At 42.6% G+C, this 18,774-nt stretch overlaps 1 protein-coding gene across 2 annotated transcripts in view; it reads left to right on the forward strand.

Annotated features, from left to right (window-relative positions):
* The window catches only part of LOC143287455 (uncharacterized), a 22,211-nt gene extending 3,817 nt beyond the window's left edge, over positions 1-18,394 (forward strand). The window contains exons 2-6 of one of the 2 annotated variants that reach the window (XR_013055963.1): positions 6,387-6,671; positions 7,415-7,430; positions 11,493-11,595; positions 16,805-17,325; positions 17,724-18,394. Coding sequence is in view for 1 of the 2 variants with exons in the window: in XM_076595455.1 (XP_076451570.1) it covers positions 6,387-6,671; positions 7,415-7,430; positions 11,493-11,595; positions 16,805-17,233 (833 nt within the window). In the remaining variant the exon portion in view is untranslated. Of the gene's footprint in view, positions 1-6,386; positions 6,672-7,414; positions 7,431-11,492; positions 11,596-16,804 lie in introns of both variants that reach the window. The other variant, XM_076595455.1, reaches the window with a different exon arrangement.
* Positions 18,395-18,774: the final 380 nt, after the last annotated feature.

Raw genomic sequence — 18,774 nt, forward strand, 5'->3', positions numbered from 1 at the left:
CATTGAGTCGGTTAGAATCATGGCATGTTGGTTTCCGGGCGTATGGAAGGACGATAGCCACTGGAGGGCATGTGTCACAGCTTCAACTTCCATCGTTAGGCTGGAGGTTGTGACTTTGTAGGCAGCATTCTCTTCCCAAATTGTTTTTCCATTTTGTTTCGCAGTGAATCCCCAGCCAGACTGGTCTTTGGTGACTGAGCCATCTGTGTATATGATGATGTCCTCTTCTTTACTGTTTTCTTCTATAAGCAGCTTCACTTCCGCATCAGTTTTGCCCTCTGGCCATTCCCGACAATGTCTTCCTAGAGTGGGTGAAATGACTGTGTTGAATAGATGGTTGAGGTTTTCGGGGTTTTTCTCCCATTCTTTTGTTTCTTTCAGGTCTTGAAGTCGGCATACTAGCTGGATTGTGTCTTCTGCTTGCCCCATCCATGATCTTCCTCGTCCTAGACGGCTGCCTTTTGGTTCTTTGACTGCGTCATGCAGTGGGTTTTGAGGGTTTTCTAATGCTTTGAAGTAGGTCTTGACCTGTTCTAACTTGTTTCTGGCCTGCACTGAAGGAAGGTCAAGCAGGTATCGCATGGTTTCTGTGGGCGTGTCTTTTGTTGTTCCAAGGATCAGCCTCATAGCTTCATTTTGGACTCTTTCTAATTTTAGGAGGTTGCTTTGAGACGGTGTTGTTAGCCCAAGTCCGTAGTCGATCACACTGAGGACGAGTGATTGGTATAGCAGGAAGAGGTGGCGTTGTTCAATTCCTTTGGTTGCCATTGCTTTTAAGACTGAAAGGCCCTTTTTGCATTTGAGAACAGTGTTTTCCGTATGTTTTCTGAAGGTCAGCATCCTGTCGAAGTGTATTCCTAGGTAGCGTAGGCATTCAGTTTTCTCAATTTGAATCCCATCGAATGACACAGAAGGTGGTGATTTGCTCGTGGTTTTGTTGTTGAGGGTGCACAGCAACGTTTGGGCTTTCGCTGGATTGATGGAAGATCCTGTGTCTTTGCACCATTGAGCAATACTGTTTAGTTGTTTCTGGACGGCTTCAGTTCTTTCCTGAGCATTTTTCGAAGTTTTGAAGACCAGGCCGTCATCCGCAAGGGTAAGCACCCGAGCAATTCCATTGTTGTTTAAGTCTGCAAGGCCCTTCGTGTAGACATTGTAGAGGACAGGAGAGAGTGGAGACCCTTGTGGCAGTCCCATGGATAGTTTAGAAGGTGCAGACATCCAATCTCCGAGGCGTAGGACGACGGTTCTTTCCTGAAGCGCTGCTGCTATCCATCTTGTCAGTGTCAAACTTACTCCATACCTTAATAGCAGCTCCATGAGGTGCGCAAACTGGACTTTATTGTAGGCATCTTCAAGGTCAGTTGCTACTGCTAGTGTTTCTTCTTTTCTTTGAAATCCTTCATACACCTCATATGCAAAAGCAGCTGCATTTTCCCATGTGGACTTGCCTGTTCTGTAACCACCTTGCAAGTTTCCTGGCTATCATGCGTTCCATGAGCTTTCCAACAATGTTTTGCATGGTTAGGATCCGGTAGCCACTTACCTGACGATGGTCCTTTCCTGGTTTTGGTATGGGTTTTAAGAAGCTGTGTGTCCAGTCCTCCGGCACCTGTCCATTGTGGAAACTGTTTTGATATAGATTGAAAAGTTTGCTTCTGTCTTCTTCCGATAGCTCCTTGATGTCTGAGTAACGAACTTTGTCTGGGCCAGGAGCCGATTCTTTCTTGCATTTAGCTATTGCCTCGTTTAGATCATCCATTGTCAAGTCATCATCAGGTCCAGTCTGCATAAGAGTTTGGTTTAACTCCTCAACATATTTCTTTTTCTCATCTAAGTTTCTTTGATCACTCTGTTGTATGAAACGTTTGAGCAAGGCAGATCCTTTTTCTTCATTTGTCTTAAGCTTGGTTCCGTCAGTGTCTAACATGTCTGGGGTTGTTGTTGTGCACGTTTTCCCTTCCATGCGATGATAAAATTGCCAGAACTCTGTCAATGTTGTGTCATAACTGAGTGCCTCGCAAAACTGTTTCCACTTGTCATTTTTGGCCTCTTGAGCAATGACTTCAAACTGTTTAGTTTTTTCTTTCATTTTTGTTTCAATATCTTTGTCCGGGGATGGTTTTGTTCTTTCTTTTTGCCAAAGTTTGACAGCCGCATGTTTTTCTATCCAGGCTCTCTCTGTGTCGGTATTCCACCATGGGGGCTGAATAGTTTGCATCCTGTTCAGTGCTGTTCTTTTGTTTCTTCTGCGTCTTAATTTTTCGATGACGGTTGTCTCTTTGGTTTCATACTGAAATGGATCACGCAGTTTCATACAGGGTTTATCGGACAGTTTCTGTAGGCTGAAAGCTACCGGGAGGTGGTCGCTGCCTTGGTATGGAAGCGTCTCTGCATTCATTTCTGCTCTGAATTTTGGAGATGTTAGAGCGATGTCGATCACACTGTCACTGTCCCCTTGTCTTGTTCCAAGGCGAGTTGGGGATGTGGTTGTTAAAGGGCTAAGAAGAATTTCCCCTATCATTCCTTCAAGTGCGAGTCCTTGTGGGTTGGTGTTCCGCTGGTCCCATAACTTCGATCTTGCATTGAGGTCTCCACAGATAATGACCGAGTCTCCAAGTTCGTTCTCTATTTCCTCTAAAAAGGCCCAATCCTCTTTTGTTGTGCAGGTTCCTGGGTGAACGTAGGCATTGATGAGCACGATGCTTTTGTGAACTCCGTCAGGTTTGTCAAGACGCACCCCCAATAATTCACATGAGTTGCTACACCATTTCTCTAGATTTATGGTGGAAACTTTGTTTTTTAGGTTTTTGTTCAGTATGATTGCTACCCCTCTTCCTTCATTCCTTTGAAAGACTGTGAAATTCTCAAAATGTATTGGTCTGTCTGCACTTGTCCTGGTCTCTTGGAGACATAGAATGTCAAAATCATATGCCAATTTCTCAATTGTTGAGATTCTCATTCTTGCGCTGGAACAATTCCAACTGCCGATTCTAAAGAATTTCTTTGACAGCCGCTCTGCTTTTGTCATTCTGCTACCTAAGCACGATCTTTTCCCACCTCTTTTGCCACGCCTGTTTTGGGGTTTTGGGGATCTGAATTTATGTCTCGTGCTATGCAGCTGATCCCCGAGGTGCACGCGAGACAGGGTTTTGTTGGTATCCATAGAAGGGTGTTCTATGTGGTGAGGGAAAATATTCGGTCACCCTGACAGAGCCTCTTATCAGGGAAGGGCAATGGATGTCCATCTGTGTGGAGTCCGTCAGCCTGGTGTCGCCCTAAGGCCAGACTGCATACAGTTAGTGACTGTTTAACCCAACAGCCATTCATCCCATTGGTACTGTATGAAAGCCGTGGGATTGGGGATTTTGTCAGGTTGTCTCCTCTTAGCCAGTGGAAGGGTGCATCTGGGTGTTTTTGAGTTGCAGATTTTATTTTGCAGAAAAAAAAGAAAAAAGTCCTCTTCTAATATTACATACATACATACTGGCCACAGTGGTTTTAACACTTGACCGTTTCGGCCCTATACACAATTTCAAATACTGCCCACACACACTTCTCTCGTGGTGGGTCCGCCAAGTGTTACACAACTACAACGGTCAATCTGCGCGCGCTCCCAGCCGGTGTTGCACCGCTTATAGGCCCTCTCTGTCATTCACTAACAATTCAACAACTAAACAACAATGGGATGACAAGTTTTGATCCCTCTCACTAATTTACTAATAATTCAAGCATTAAACAATAACGCGATAACAAATTATTAATCAACTTCACAGAAAAATCACTTATCTTTGCTTTGACGCTTGTAGGCTGTCTTTCACATACACATACATACTGGCCACAGTGGTTTTAACACTTGACCGTTTCGGCCCTATACACAATTTCAAATACTGCCCACACACACTTCTCTCGTGGTGGGTCCGCCAAGTGTTACACAACTACAACGGTCAATCTGCGCGCGCTCCCAGCCGGTGCTGCACCGCTTATAGGCCCTCTCTGTCATTCACTAACAATTCAACAACTAAACAACAATGGGATGACAAGTTTTGATCCCTCTCACTAATTTACTAATAATTCAAGCATTAAACAATAACGCGATAACAAATTATTAATCAATAATTTTTTATTTTGTTGGATAACTGTAACCTAACTTAGTTATCAGTAACTAAGTGATTTATGGTATGCTTATATTACAGTTGTTATTGGAAACATAACTGCTGGGTTTTGAAGGAAAAATTGTGAATTAACTATGCTCAGCAAGTATGGTTGGACTATTATAAATTAGGTTTCTGGTATGGCGGAAATCTTAGTTGGTATGTGGTAAACTGGTTGACAAGCCTTGCCTATTTTTGAGTGATTATATAATACTGAACTGTGTTCGTGCAGTATGGTTAGGGTATGGATGGTGATGATTATTATTATTATTGCTACTACTACTGTCAATAATGTTTTTTTTGAGGCTTGCCTAAGAGTTTAAGTTGAAATGAAAAATGTAATTCTTCACTAAGATAATAGTGGAGTGTGTGTATTACTATTAATTGAGGATAGACTAAATTATTATTGTGACAATTATTATTCTACATTCACTCATTATTTTAGGTTAGTAAAGTTATAGGTAATTTGATTGGTAACTGCAACTATTAATCTTAGCCAAGAGATATGTTGGCTGACGTGTGATTGGAGAGAAAGAGTAAAGAGTGATAGTATGGATTTTAATATAAGAATTTATAAAGAGTACTTATAGTGCAGCAGCTGTAACACACGGGGTTGGGTTTTGTGTGTGTGTGTTGCAGGGATTTATCTTTGTTTGTTTTGTTCCCTTTTCTTGTGGATGGTTCATGGGAATAAAGGTGTCCGTCTTGAACCGAACCCCGACTCGTGGTGTGGTGTGGTGAACGAGACGCATACACGCACCCTGTTACACTTATTTTCTCTATTTGATGATGATGCAGATGATGATGGTATTACTATATTGAGATCCACTTTCATCTGTTGTTGGGGACTATATTTGACAAGGCTGTTATTTTCAACACCTTCCATAGAATGACATCCCAATGTCAACCAGTCAAAAGAAATACGATGATATTTGTATTTGTATTTGTATTTCTTTTTATCACAACAGATTTCTCTGTGTGAAATTCGGGCTGCTCTCCCCAGGGAGAGCGCGTCGCTACACTACAGCGCCACCCATTTTTTTGGTATTTTTTCCTGCGTGCAGTTTGAGTTGTTTTTCCTGTCGAAGTGGATTTTTCTACAGAATTTTGCCAGGAACAACCCTTTTGTTGCCGTGGGTTCTTTTACGTGCGCTAAGTGCATGCTGCACACGGGACCTCGTTTTATCGTCTCATCCAAATGACTAGCGTCCAGACCACCACTCAAGGTCTAGTCGATGGGGAGAAAATATCGGGAGGCCGAGCCGTGATTCGAACCAGCGCCGCGCTCAGATTCTCTCGCTTCCTAGGCGGACGTGTTACCTCTAGGCCAACAATCCACTTATATAGTGCCTATCCTTGGTCAGAGACAAACAGGGAGTCATTAACAGTGCCAGGAGTGAGGGTGGGGACAGTCCACACTTCATAGTACCATTTGGGTAAATTTTGATTTATAGTGGGGAAGAAAAATTTACCTGAGAATGACATACCAGTAAATGCAACACTTCATAGTACCATTTGGGTAAATTTTGATTTATAGTGGGGAAGAAAAATTTACCTGAGAATGACATACCAGTAAATGCAACACTTCATAGTACCATTTGGGTAAATTTTGATTTATAGTGGGGAAGAAAAAAATTACCTGAGAATGACATACCAGTAAATGCAACACTTCATAGTACCATTTGGGTAAATTTTGATTTATAGTGGGGAAGAAAAATTTACCTGAGAATGACATACCAGTAAATGCAACACTTCATAATACCATTTGGGTAAATTTTGATTTATAGTGGGGAAGAAAAATTTACCTGAGAATGACATACCAGTAAATGCAACACTTCATAATACCATTTGGGTAAATTTTGATTTATAGTGGGGAAGAAAAATTTACCTGAGAATGACATACCAGTAAATGCAACACTTCATAATACCATTTGGGTAAATTGTGATTTATAGTTGGGAAGAAAAATATACCTGAGAATGACATACCAGTAAATGCAACACTTCATAGTACCATTTGGGTAAATTTTGATTTATAGTGGGGAAGAAAAATTTACCTGAGAATGACATACCAGTAAATGCAACACTTCATAGTACCATTTGGGTAAATTTTGATTTATAGTTGGGAAGAAAAATTTACCTGAGAATGACATACTGGTAAATGGATGAAAATGAAAATAATAATTTCATGCTCTTTCCTATTCTTTCCATCTTTCCGTCTCTTCCATTCTGCAGTTTCCATCTACGGAGTTGGTGACCCCAATGACCAGAAACCCAAACGTGACATTTGGACCGACCCCAGCTTCAACCCCCTGAAGGGCAAACCTCTTCATGCCTCCCTCAGTGAGAGCAGGGAAAGGGAGGTAAGCCTGGCCATCAGCAGGTTCGTCACCAACTACGACCCAGAGAACTGCACGTCTCTGGAGTTGTTTGAAACTGTAAAATACGGCACGGAGTGTGTCTTCGCCCGCCGGGCCAAACTGTGGGGGTCACCGGACTGGAGGTCGGCTCTTTCATTGGGTGGGTTACTTCCCTGAATTTGGTGGTGGTGTGTGGTGATGTGGGGGGGTGTATGTAATGAAACATCAGTAGTGAGTGAGTGTGTGTGTGTGTGTGTGTGTGTGTGTGTTATGATGATGGTGATGATGATAGGACATAGAACGTAGAACTAGAAGGTATATTATTATCATTATAATTTCATTTTATTTTATGATAGTGTGTGTGTGTGTGTGTGTGTGTGTGTGTGTGTGTGTGTGTGTGTGTGATGATGATTATGATGATGACTTTAGGACTTAGAAAATTCAGGTATATTTGTTATTTCTTGTCAGTGTTTGTGTATGTTTGATGATTGGAGTTGAGTTGTCTCTCTCTCTCTCTCAATCTCTCTCTCTGAGTCTCTCTCTCTCTCTCTCTCTCTCTCTCTGTGTGTGTTTGTGTGTGTGTGAGGATGAAGGTGATGATGATGAATCATGTTTCATTGTCATTGTTGCTGGCAGTGTTGTTGTTTTTTTTTTTTTAGAATGTTACTGTGTTGTAGTTATTGTTTCAATGTTGCTCCTACTTGCTGAAGTGAATGTGGTAGTGGTGGTGTTTTTACGAATGTTTATTTTTATTTTGCTGATTAAGCGCGTTGGGTTACACTGCTGGTCAGGCATCTGCTTGGCAGATGTGGTGTAGCGTATATGGATTTGTCCGAACGAAGTGACGCCTCCTTGAGCTACTGAAACTGATTTTTGTTTCATATCTCCTGAACTGATGGACAGAGGAAAATGTATTCAGGTGAGTTATATCCTTCTCTGTCCCTGTCTGTCTAGAGCTTTTTTCTGTCTGTGTGGTTATACATGTTGTTCTTTCCCTGTCTGACTAGGGATTATTCTGTCTGAGTGGTTATACCGTTTTGTCCCTGTCTGTTCAGATATTATTCTGTCTGACTGGTTGGTTATACCATTTAGTCCCTGTGTGTCTAGAGATTATTCAGATTGGGTGGTTATACCATTTAGTCCCTGTGTGTCTAGAGATTATTCAGATTGGGTGGTTATACCATTTAGTCCCTGTGTGTCTAGAGATTGTTCTATCTGACTGGGTGGTTATACCATTTTGTCCCTGTCTGTCTAGAGATTATTTTGATTGGGTGGTTATACCATTTAGTCCTTGTGTGTCTAGAGATTATTCAGATTGGGTGGTTATACCATTTAGTCCCTGTTTGTCTAGAGATTATTTTGATTGGGTGGTTATACCATTTAGTCCTTGTGTGTCTAGAGATTATTCTGTCTGACTGGGTGGTTATACCATTTTGTCCCTGTGTGTCTAGAGATTATTTTGATTGGGTGGTTATACCATTTAGTCCTTGTGTGTCTAGAGATTATTCAGATTGGGTGGTTATACCATTTTGTCCCTGTGTGTCTAGAGATTATTCAGATTGAGTGGTTATACTATTTAGTCCCTGTCTGTCTAGAGATTATTCAGATTGGGTGGTTATACCATTTTGTCCCTGTGTGTCTAGAGATTATTCAGATTGGATGGTTATACCATTTTTCCCTGTGTGTCTAGAGATTATTCTGATTGGGTGGTTATACCATTTTTCCCTGTGTGTCTAGAGATTATTCTTTCTGATTGGGTGCTTTTTCGTCCATTGATTGTTTCTCTAGCTTTCAATTATAGATCTCCATGTATAAATTTAAAACTTAATATAACTTGTGTCTTTTGTCTGAGTTTCATTCAGAGTTATACATGTGTGTGTGTGTCGTGTGAAATCATGCTAATGTGTCTCCGCAAATGATTTAGCACTTTATAAATACAATTATTTTTATCATTATCATTATGATATGGTATGAAAAATATCAGTCACTCCCATCCATGAAGTATCTTTTACCTATGATTATAAAATCTTTAAAAAGTGAGCCTTTTAGTGCGTTCATGTTGTTGTGTAGTGCTGTATGTTACTGTATGTGCAGGGGTGTGTATGGCACTGATGTGTCACTGTGTGTGCAGGGGTGTGTATAGCATTGAAGTTTTATTGTGTGTACAGGGGTGTGTATGGTACTGAAGTGTTATTGTGTGTGCAGGGGTGTGTATGGTACTGATGTGTTATTGTGTGTACAGTGGTGTGTATGACACTGAAGTGTTATTGTGTGTGCGGGGGGGTGTATGGCATTGAAGTGTTATTGTGTGTGCAGGGGTGTGTATGGTACTGATGTGTTATTGTGTGTGCAGGGGTGTGTATGACACTGAAGTGTTATTGTGTGTGCAGGGGTGTGTATGGTACTGATGTGTTATTGTGTGTGCAGGGGTGTGTATGACACTGAAGTGTTATTGTGTGTGCAGGGGTGTGTATGGTACTGAAGTGTTATTGTGTGTACAGTGGTGTGTATGGCATTGAAGTGTTATTGTGTGTGCAGTGGTGTGTATGACACTGAAGTGTTATTGTGTGTGCAGTGGTGTGTATGGTACTGATGTGTTATTGTGTGTGCAGGGGTGTGTATGGTACTGAAGTGTTATTGTGTGTGCAGGGGTGTGTATGGTACTGAAGGTGTTATTGTGTGTGCAGGGGTGTGTATGGCATTGAAGTGTTATTGTGTGTACAGTGGTGTGTATTGCATTGAAGTGTTATTGTGTGTGCAGTGGTGTGTATGGCATTGAAGTGTTATTGTGTGTGCAGTGGTGTGTATGGTACTGAAGTGTTATTGTGTGTGCAGGGGTATGTATGGCATTGAAGTGTTATTGTGTGTGCTGGGGTGTGTATGGTTCTGAAGTGTTATTGTGTGTGCAGGGGTGTGTATGGTTCTGAAGTGTTATTGTGTGTGCAGGGGTGTGTATGGCACTGAAGTGTTATTGTGTGTGCAGGGGTGTGTATGGTACTGATGTGTCACTGTGTGTGCAGGGGTGTGTATGACACTGAAGTGTTATTGTGTGTGCAGGGGTGTGTATGGTACTGATGTGTCACTGTGTGTGCAGGGGTGTGTACGGCACTGATGTGTCACTGTGTGTACAGTGGTGTGTATGACACTGATGTATCGCTGTGTGTGCAGGGGTGTGTATGGCATTGATGTGTTATTGTGTGTGCAGGGGTGTGTATAGCATTGAAGTTTTATTGTGTGTACAGGGGTGTGTATAGCATTGACGTTTTATTGTGTGTACAAGGGTGTGTATGGTACTGAAGTGTTACTGTGTGTGCAGGGGTGTGTATGGTTCTGAAGTGTTATTGTGTGTGCAGTGGTGTGTATGGCATTGAAGTGTTATTGTGTGTGCAGGGGTGTGTATGGTACTGATGTGTCACTGTGTGTGCAGGGGTGTGTATGACACTGAAGTGTTATTGTGTGTGCAGGGGTGTGTATGGTACTGATGTGTCACTGTGTGTGCAGGGGTGTGTACGGCACTGATGTGTCACTGTGTGTACAGTGGTGTGTATGACACTGATGTATCGCTGTGTGTGCAGGGGTGTGTATGGCATTGATGTGTTATTGTGTGTGCAGGGGTGTGTATGGTACTGAAGTGTTACTGTGTGTGCAGGGGTGTGTATGGTTCTGAAGTGTTATTGTGTGTGCAGTGGTGTGTATAGCATTGAAGTGTTATTGTGTGTGCAGTGGTGTGTATGACACTGAAGTGTCACTGTGTGTGCAGGGGTGTGCATTGTACTGAAGTGTTACTGTGTGTACAGTGGTGTGTATGACATTGACGTAATATTGTGTGTGCAGTGGTGTGCATGGTACTGAAGTGTTATTGTGTATACAGGGGTGTGTATGGTACTGAAATGTTATTGTGTGTGCAGGGGTGTGTATGGTACTGAAGTGTTATTGTGTGTGCAGGGGTGTGTATAACATTGAAGTTTTATTGTGTATACAGGGGTGTGTATGGTACTGAAGTGTTATTGTGTGTGCAGTGGTGTGTATGGCATTGAAGTGTTATTGTGTGTACAGTGGTGTGTATGGCATTGAAGTGTTATTGTGTGTGCAGTGGTGTGTATCACATTGAAGTGTTCTTGTGTGTACAGGGGTGTGTATGGCATTGAAGTGGTATTGTGTGTGCAGTGGTGTGTATGGCATTGAAGTGTTATTGTGTGTACAGGGGTGTGTATGGTATTGAAGTGTTATTGTGTGTGCAGGGGTGTGTATGACACTGAAGTGTTATTGTGTGTGCAGGGGTGTGTATGACACTGAAGTGTTATTGTGTGTGCAGGGGTGTGTATGGCATTGAAGTGTTACTGTGTGTGCAGGGGTGTGTATGGTACTGAAGTGTTACTGTGTGTGCAGGGGTGTGTATGGTACCAAAGTGATATTGTGTGTACAGTGGTGCATATGGTACTGAAGTGTTATTGTGTATACAGGGGTGTGTATGGCATTGAAGTGTTATTGTGTGTACAGTGGTGTGTATGGTTCTGAAGTGTCACTGTGTGTGCAGGGGTGTGTATGGTACTAATGTGTCACTGTGTGTACAGTAGTGTGTATGACACTGAAGTGTTATTGTGTGTGCAGGGGTGTGTATGGCACTGAAGTGTTACTGTGTGTGCAGGGGTGTGTACGGTACTGAAGTGTTACTGTGTTTGCAGGGGTGTGTATGGTACCGAAGTGATATTGTGTGTACAGTGGTGCATATGGTACTGAAGTGTTATTGTGTGTACAGTGGTGTGTATGGTTCTGAAGTGTCACTGTGTGTGCAGGGGTGTGTATGGTACTGATGTGTCACTGTGTGTACAGTGGTGTGTATGATATTGAAGTGTTATTGTGTGTACAGTGGTGTGTATGATATTGAAGTGTTATTGTGTGTGCAGGGGTGTGTATGGCATTGAAGTGTTATTGTGTGTACAGGGGTGTGTATCGCACTGACGTGCCACTGTGTGTACAGGTGTGTGCCGATGTTCCTCAAGTTCAGCATGGTGTGTCAGGAACTGGGGCTGGATGGATTCCTCTTTCTCTTACCTGGAAAGGAGTATGGCGCCAATCTACAGGTGAGAGAGATTATGATAATAATAACGACAGTTCAGTTCTGTTCAGTCACTCAAGGAGGCGTCATTGTATTTGGACAAACCCATACACACTACTCAGCTAAGCAGATGCCTGACCAGCAACGTTACACAGCGCACTTTGTCAGGCCTTGGTGGAAAAAAGAAGAAGAAAAAAAAAAGCATAACCAAATAAATGGATACATCATTAAATTACTGAATAAATGATAACGGTGACCATCTTTATTCAACTGAACCCTAAGCTCCTTACTGAAGGGCTTACATTGTAAGAGAATGAAGAAAAGTAACACGACACAACAAATCATCATCACAAATTGACTGAAAAATAAAAGACATAAAAAAGAAAGAAAAAATGGCACTACACTTTGGCCTTGTGTTCTCCCAGGGGAGAGCAGCCTGAATTTAACTCACTCAGTACGGCCAGTCCTCTCTTCTCCTCTACACAGACCCATCGGATGTCCAGTGGGTGTCTGAATGACCCAACCTTTAGCTTCCGTCGTCAGAACTGTGGTATTCTTTGTCGACATTCACCTCTTCAGTATAAGAGCGTTCCGCTTGCAATATTTTGATGATGGTAATTGGGATGAAACGCTGTTAATGTTGTCTCTTTCGCCGTTCGTATGGAGAGAGTTAACACATCTTCTTCTTCTTCTTCTTCATGTGTGGGCTGCAACTCCCACATTCACTCGTATGTACATGACCATTTTAACCCTGCCATGAAGGCAGCCATACTTCGTTTTCAGTGGTGCGCATGCTGGGTTTGTTTTTGTTTCCATAACCCACTGAACGCTGACATGGATTACAGGATCTTTAACATGCGTATTTGATATTCTGTTTGTGTATACACATGAAGGGGGTTCAGGCATAAGCAGGTCTGTACATTATGTTGACCTGTGAGTTCGGAAAAATCTCCACCCTTTACCCACCATGCACCATTACCGAGACCTGCAGCAAGTTCAGTTGCTGCGCCATATGAAAATGCCCCCATTCTTAATTCAGGTGTTTGGGAAAGGTGTGTACTGAATTGTGGTGGTAGTGTCCCGTGAAAAAAGCGCCATTCTTGTTTCAGTTTCTGAAGGAGGCATCGCTGCATTCACACAAAGCCATATATACACTGCACCACATCTGCCAGGCAGATGCCTGACCAGCAGCGTAACCCAACACTTAATCAGGCCTTGAGTGCATACATACATATTTGTATACCTATCAGAGTGGATTTCTTCTGCAGGGTTTTGCCAGAGGATAACACTTTTGTTGTCATGGGTTCTTTTTCAGAGTGCAAAGTTTATCATCTTATCTGAATGACTGTAGGATCAGTTTGATTTTGCAGTCAACTTGGGAGAATGGGCAATACCAGGATTCGAACCCAGGCCCTCATGGACACTGTATAGAATCTTGACCACTCTGCCACCTTCACCCTCGTTCTTGTTTCTGGTGTTTGGGTAAGGTGCGTGCAGAGTTTTGGTGTTAGTGTCCTATGAAATAATGCCGTTCTTGTTTCAGGTGTTTGGGTAAGGTGCGTGCAGAGTTTTGGTGTTAGTGTCCTATGAAATAATGCCGTTCTTGTTTCAGGTGTTTGGGTAAGGTACGTGCAGAGTTTTGGTGTTAGTGTCCTATGAAATAATGCCGTTCTTGTTTCTGGTGTTTGGGTAAGGTGCGTGCAGAGTTTTGGTGTTAGTGTCCTGTGAAATAATGCCGTTCTTGTTTCAGGTGTTTGGGTAAGGTGCGTGCAGTGTTTTGGTGTTAGTGTCCTATGAAATAATGCCATTCTTGTTTCAAGTGTTTGGGTAAGGTGCGTGCAGAGTTTTGGTGTTAGTGTCCTATGAAATAATGCTGTTCTTGTTTCAGGTGTTTGGGTAAGGTGCGTGCAGAGTTTTGGTGTTAGTGTCCTATGAAATAATGCCGTTCTTGTTTCAGGTGTTTAGGTAAGGTGCGTGCAGAGTTTTGGTGTTAGTGTCCTATGAAATAATGCCGTTCTTGTTTGTGGTGTTTGGGTAAGGTACGTGCAGAGTTTTGGTGTTAGTGTCCTGTGAAATAATGCCGTTCTTGTTTCAGGTGTTTGGGTAAGGTGCGTGCAGTGTTTTGGTGTTAGTGTCCTATGAAATAATGCCATTCTTGTTTCAAGTGTTTGGGTAAGGTGCGTGCAGAGTTTTGGTGTTAGTGTCCTATGAAATAATGCTGTTCTTGTTTCAGGTGTTTGGGTAAGGTGCGTGCAGAGTTTTGGTGTTAGTGTCCTATGAAATAATGCCGTTCTTGTTTCAGGTGTTTAGGTAAGGTGCGTGCAGAGTTTTGGTGTTAGTGTCCTATGAAATAATGCCGTTCTTGTTTGTGGTGTTTGGGTAAGGTACGTGCAGAGTTTTGGTGTTAGTGTCCTGTGAAATAATGCCGTTCTTGTTTCAGGTGTTTTTGGAAGGGGGTGTGCCAAGTTTTGGTGTTAGTGTCCTATGAAATAATGCCGTTCTTGTTTCAGGTGTTTAGGTAAGGTGCGTGCAGAGTTTTGGTGTTAGTGTCCTATGAAATAATGCCGTTCTTGTTTGTGGTGTTTGGGTAAGGTACGTGCAGAGTTTTGGTGTTAGTGTCCTATGAAATAATGCCGTTCTTGTTTGTGGTGTTTGGGTAAGGTGCGTGCAGAGTTTTGGTGTTCATGTCCTATGAAATAATGCCGTTCTTGTTTCAGGTGTTTTTGGAAGGGGGTGTGCCAAGTTTTGGTGTTAGTGTCCTATGAAATAATGCCGTTCTTGTTTTTGGTGTTTGGGTAAGGTGCGTGCAGAGTTTTGGTGTTAGTGTCCTATGAAATAATGCCGTTCTTGTTTCAGGTGTTTGGGTAAGGTGCGTGCAGAGTTTTGGTGTTAGTGTCCTATGAAATAATGCCGTTCTTGTTTCTGGTGTTTGGGTAAGGTGCGTGCAGTGTTTTGGTGTTAGTGTCCTATGAAATAATGCCGTTCTTGTTTCTGGTGTTTGGGTAAGGTGCGTGCAGTGTTTTGGTGTTAGTGTCCTATGAAATAATGCCGTTCTTGTTTCTGGTGTTTGGGTAAGGTGCGTGCAGAGTTTTGGTGTTAGTGTCCTATGAAATAATGCCGTTCTTGTTTCTGGTGTTTGGGTAAGGTGCGTGCAGTGTTTTGGTGTTAGTGTCCTATGAAATAATGCCGTTCTTGTTTCTGGTGTTTGGGTAAGGTGCGTGCAGTGTTTTGGTGTTAGTGTCCTATGAAATAATGCCGTTCTTGTTTCTGGTGTTTGGGTAAGGTGCGTGCAGAGTTTTGGTGTTAGTGTCCTATGAAATAATGCCGTTCTTGTTTCTGGTGTTTGGGTAAGGTGCGTGCAGAGTTTTGGTGTTAATGTCCTATGAAATAATGCCGTTCTTGTTTCAGGTGTTTTTGGAAGGGGGTGTGCCAAGTTTTGGTGTTAGTGTCCTATGAAATAATGCCGTTCTTGTTTCTGGTGTTTGGGTAAGGTGCATGCAGAGTTTTGGTGTTAGTGTCCTGTGAAATAATGCCGTTCTTGTTTCAGGTGTTTGGGTAAGGTGCGTGCAGAGTTTTGGTGTTAGTGTCCTATGAAATAATGCCGTTCTTGTTTCTGGTGTTTGGGTAAGGTGCGTGCAGAGTTTTGGTGTTAGTGTCCTATGAAATAATGCTGTTCTTGTTTCTGGTGTTTGGGTAAGGTGCATGCAGAGTTTTGGTGTTAGTGTCCTGTGAAATAATGCCGTTCTTGTTTCAGGTGTTTGGGTAAGGTGCGTGCAGAGTTTTGGTGTTAGTGTCCTGTGAAATAATGCCGTTCTTGTTTCTGGTGTTTGGGTAAGGTGCGTGCAGAGTTTTGGTGTTCATGTCCTATGAAATAATGCTGTTCTTGTTTCTGGTGTTTGGGTAAGGTGCATGCAGAGTTTTGGTGTTAGTGTCCTGTGAAATAATGCCGTTCTTGTTTCAGGTGTTTGGGTAAGGTGCGTGCAGAGTTTTGGTGTTAGTGTCCTGTGAAATAATGCCGTTCTTGTTTCTGGTGTTTGGGTAAGGTGCGTGCAGAGTTTTGGTGTTCATGTCCTATGAAATAATGCCGTTCTTGTTTCAGGTGTTTTTGGAAGGGGGTGTGCCAAGTTTTGGTGTTAGTGTCCTATGAAATAATGCCGTTCTTGTTTCTGGTGTTTGGGTAAGGTGCGTGCAGAGTTTTGGTGTTAATGTCCTATGAAATAATGCCGTTCTTGTTTCAGGTGTTTGGGTAAGGTGCGTGCAGAGTTTTGGTGTTAGTGTCCTATGAAATAATGCCGTTCTTGTTTCTGGTGTTTGGGTAAGGTGCGTGCAGAGTTTTGGTGTTAGTGTCCTATGAAATAATGCCGTTCTTGTTTCTGGTGTTTGGGTAAGGTGCGTGCAGAGTTTTGGTGTTAGTGTCCTGTGAAATAATGCCGTTCTTGTTTCTGGTGTTTGGGTACGGGGGTGCGCCAAGTTTTGGTGTTAATGTCCTATGGAATAATGCTGTTCTTGTTTCAGGTGTTTTTGGAAGGGGGTGTGCCAAGTTTTGGTGTTAGTGTCCTATGAAATAATGCCGTTCTTGTTTCAGGTGTTTGGGTAAGGTGCGTGCAGAGTTTTGGTGTTAATGTCCTATGGAATAATGCTGTTCTTGTTTCAGGTGTTTTTGGAAGGGGGTGTGCCAAGTTTTGGTGTTAGTGTCCTATGAAATAATGCCGTTCTTGTTTCAGGTGTTTGGGTAAGGTGCGTGCAGAGTTTTGGTGTTAGTGTCCTATGAAATAATGCCGTTCTTGTTTCTGGTGTTTGGGTAAGGTGCGTGCAGAGTTTTGGTGTTAGTGTCCTATGAAATAATGCTGTTCTTGTTTCTGGTGTTTGGGTACAGGGGTGCGCCAAGTTTTGGTTTGAGTGTCCTATGAAGCACCACCATTTTTGTTTCAGGTGTTTGGGAAAGTTGTGCAGCGAGATCAGTTGTTAGCAACCTTTGAAAATACCCCTATTCTTGTTTCAGGTGTGTGGCTCAATGCGTGTGCCAACGTGTTAGCGTCATGTGAAAAATACCTTCATTGTTGTTTCAGGTGTTTGACCCAAGGTGTGTGCCAACTTCTTAGTGTCCTGTGAAAATACTGTCCTTGTTTCAGGTGTGTGGCTCAACATGTGCCAGCTTGCTAGCATCCTATTAAAACACCCACGTTGTAGTAAAATACTCCCATTGTAGTAAAATACCCTTATTGTTGTTTCAGGTGTTTGGCAAAGCTGTGCGGCGGGTGCTCCAGACTGTATCTGACCTTGACCCCGCAGGGTTCAGGTGCATGGACAAGTCCTACCTGGACAAAAGGGGGTGGGTCTTCGAGTTCAACCGCATCACCTATTTCATCACCACCTTCGCTCCCTTCTACCCGCCATCCAGCTCCCGCTACGCTCATGGCGCAGAAGACGCCTTTGTTCTCTTTCAGCCGGAAGTTTCTTTTGCCCAGCATGACCTTCCGCCCGACTCGGTGAAGACCAACTGGGACCAGCCGGTGACGGTCAGGGATCGGATCCGCCGAGCGTTCCGAGACGCGGGGAGGGAGTACAAGATCCGCGACACGCTCTTCTACCCCATGGTGCACGAGATTGTGAAGCCTGTCAGGGAGCATGAGGACCCTGAAGTGCAGTGGTGGCTGAAGTGACGGTCAGGCCTGTTCAATTGTACGTTCTGGGTCAGAAGTTCATGACTTACATTTTGATAGGGTTCTGTAGATGTAGTCTAGTCTTTAATTGTATTTGTATTTCTTTTTTTCACAACAGATTTCTTTGTGTGAAATTTGGGCTGCTCTCCCCAGGGAGAGCGCGTCGCTATACTACTGCGCCACCCATTTTTTTGTATTTTTTCCTGCGTGCAGTTTTATTTGTTTTTCCTATCGAAGTGGATTTTTCTACAGAATTTTGCCAGGAACAACCCTTTTGTTGCTGTGGGTCCTTTTACGTGCGCTAAGTGCATGCTGCACACGGGACCTCGGTTTATCGTCTCATCTGAATGACTGACTAGCGTCCAGACCACCACTCAAGGTCTAGTGGAGGGGGAGAAAATATCGGCGGCTGAGTCGTGATTCGAACCAGTGCGCTCAGATTCTCTCTTGCTTCCTAGGCGGACGCGTTACCTCTAGGCCACCACTCCACTCATTCTGGGTCAGAAATTTATGATTTACGTCTTGAGTCCTGTAGAGCTTGTCTTTGATTGTACATTCTGTGTCAGGAGTTCATGACTTGATAGAGTTCTGAATGTCAGTCTTTAATTGTAAATACTGGATCAGAAGTTTATGACTTTCATCTTGATACAGATATATAGAGCTTGTCTTTCATTGTAGAATCTGGGTTACAAGTTCATGACTTAATCTTGATAAGAGTTCTGTAGAGTCAGTCTTTAATTGTATGTTCTGGGTCAGAAGTTCATGGACTTGAAGGGGAACAAAGTTGAAACATTGGCTTGAAGCTTTCTGTCAGAGGCGAGGATGGGGGGAGTGGGGGGAGTTGTTGATGAAACTCTGAGAAGGCTTGAAGCCGATTTTTGTTGTTTATATAATTGAAAATAAGGTAAACCATGGGGAAAGATACCTCTTACACACAGATATATATATAGAGAGAGAGAGAGAGAGAGAGAGAATTTATATAGGAAAAACAAATAAAACTGCACGCAGGAAAAACTACAAAAAAATGGGTGGCGCTGTAGTATAGCAACGTGCTCTCCCTGGGGAGAGCAGCCCGAATTTCACAGAGAAATCTGTTGTGATAAAATGAAATACAAAATACAAATATATATGTACACACACACACACAGAAATTTTAGTGGATGATTTCAGAAAGAAATAGACCTTCATCTCACTTTGTTTTCTAATGTGTACATGTCTTTCACTTTGTGTTGTTCACGTGCTCAGTGTTGTTGCATGTGTTTTAAGTTGTAATTTGGCACTTGGATATTTTAATCATTTATGATTCAACATTTTTATCATTTAACGTAGAGCTATCAACTCAGTCTCCAATCATCTTGTTCAAACGTGTATAATTCACACACGCACACACACACAGATGAACATGTGTAGTAGCTGCACACTTCAATTCCTTTTTAAGAATTTTATTTTCCTCATTTATTCTTGCAACATACAAATCATGAAATGTGCAGATGCTGGAATTCAAAGATGTAGAGAGAGAGAAAAAAAAGTTATGAAACTTT

This window comes from Babylonia areolata, chromosome 11 (assembly GCF_041734735.1).
Source record: "Babylonia areolata isolate BAREFJ2019XMU chromosome 11, ASM4173473v1, whole genome shotgun sequence".
Taxonomy (NCBI): domain Eukaryota; kingdom Metazoa; phylum Mollusca; class Gastropoda; order Neogastropoda; family Buccinidae; genus Babylonia; species Babylonia areolata.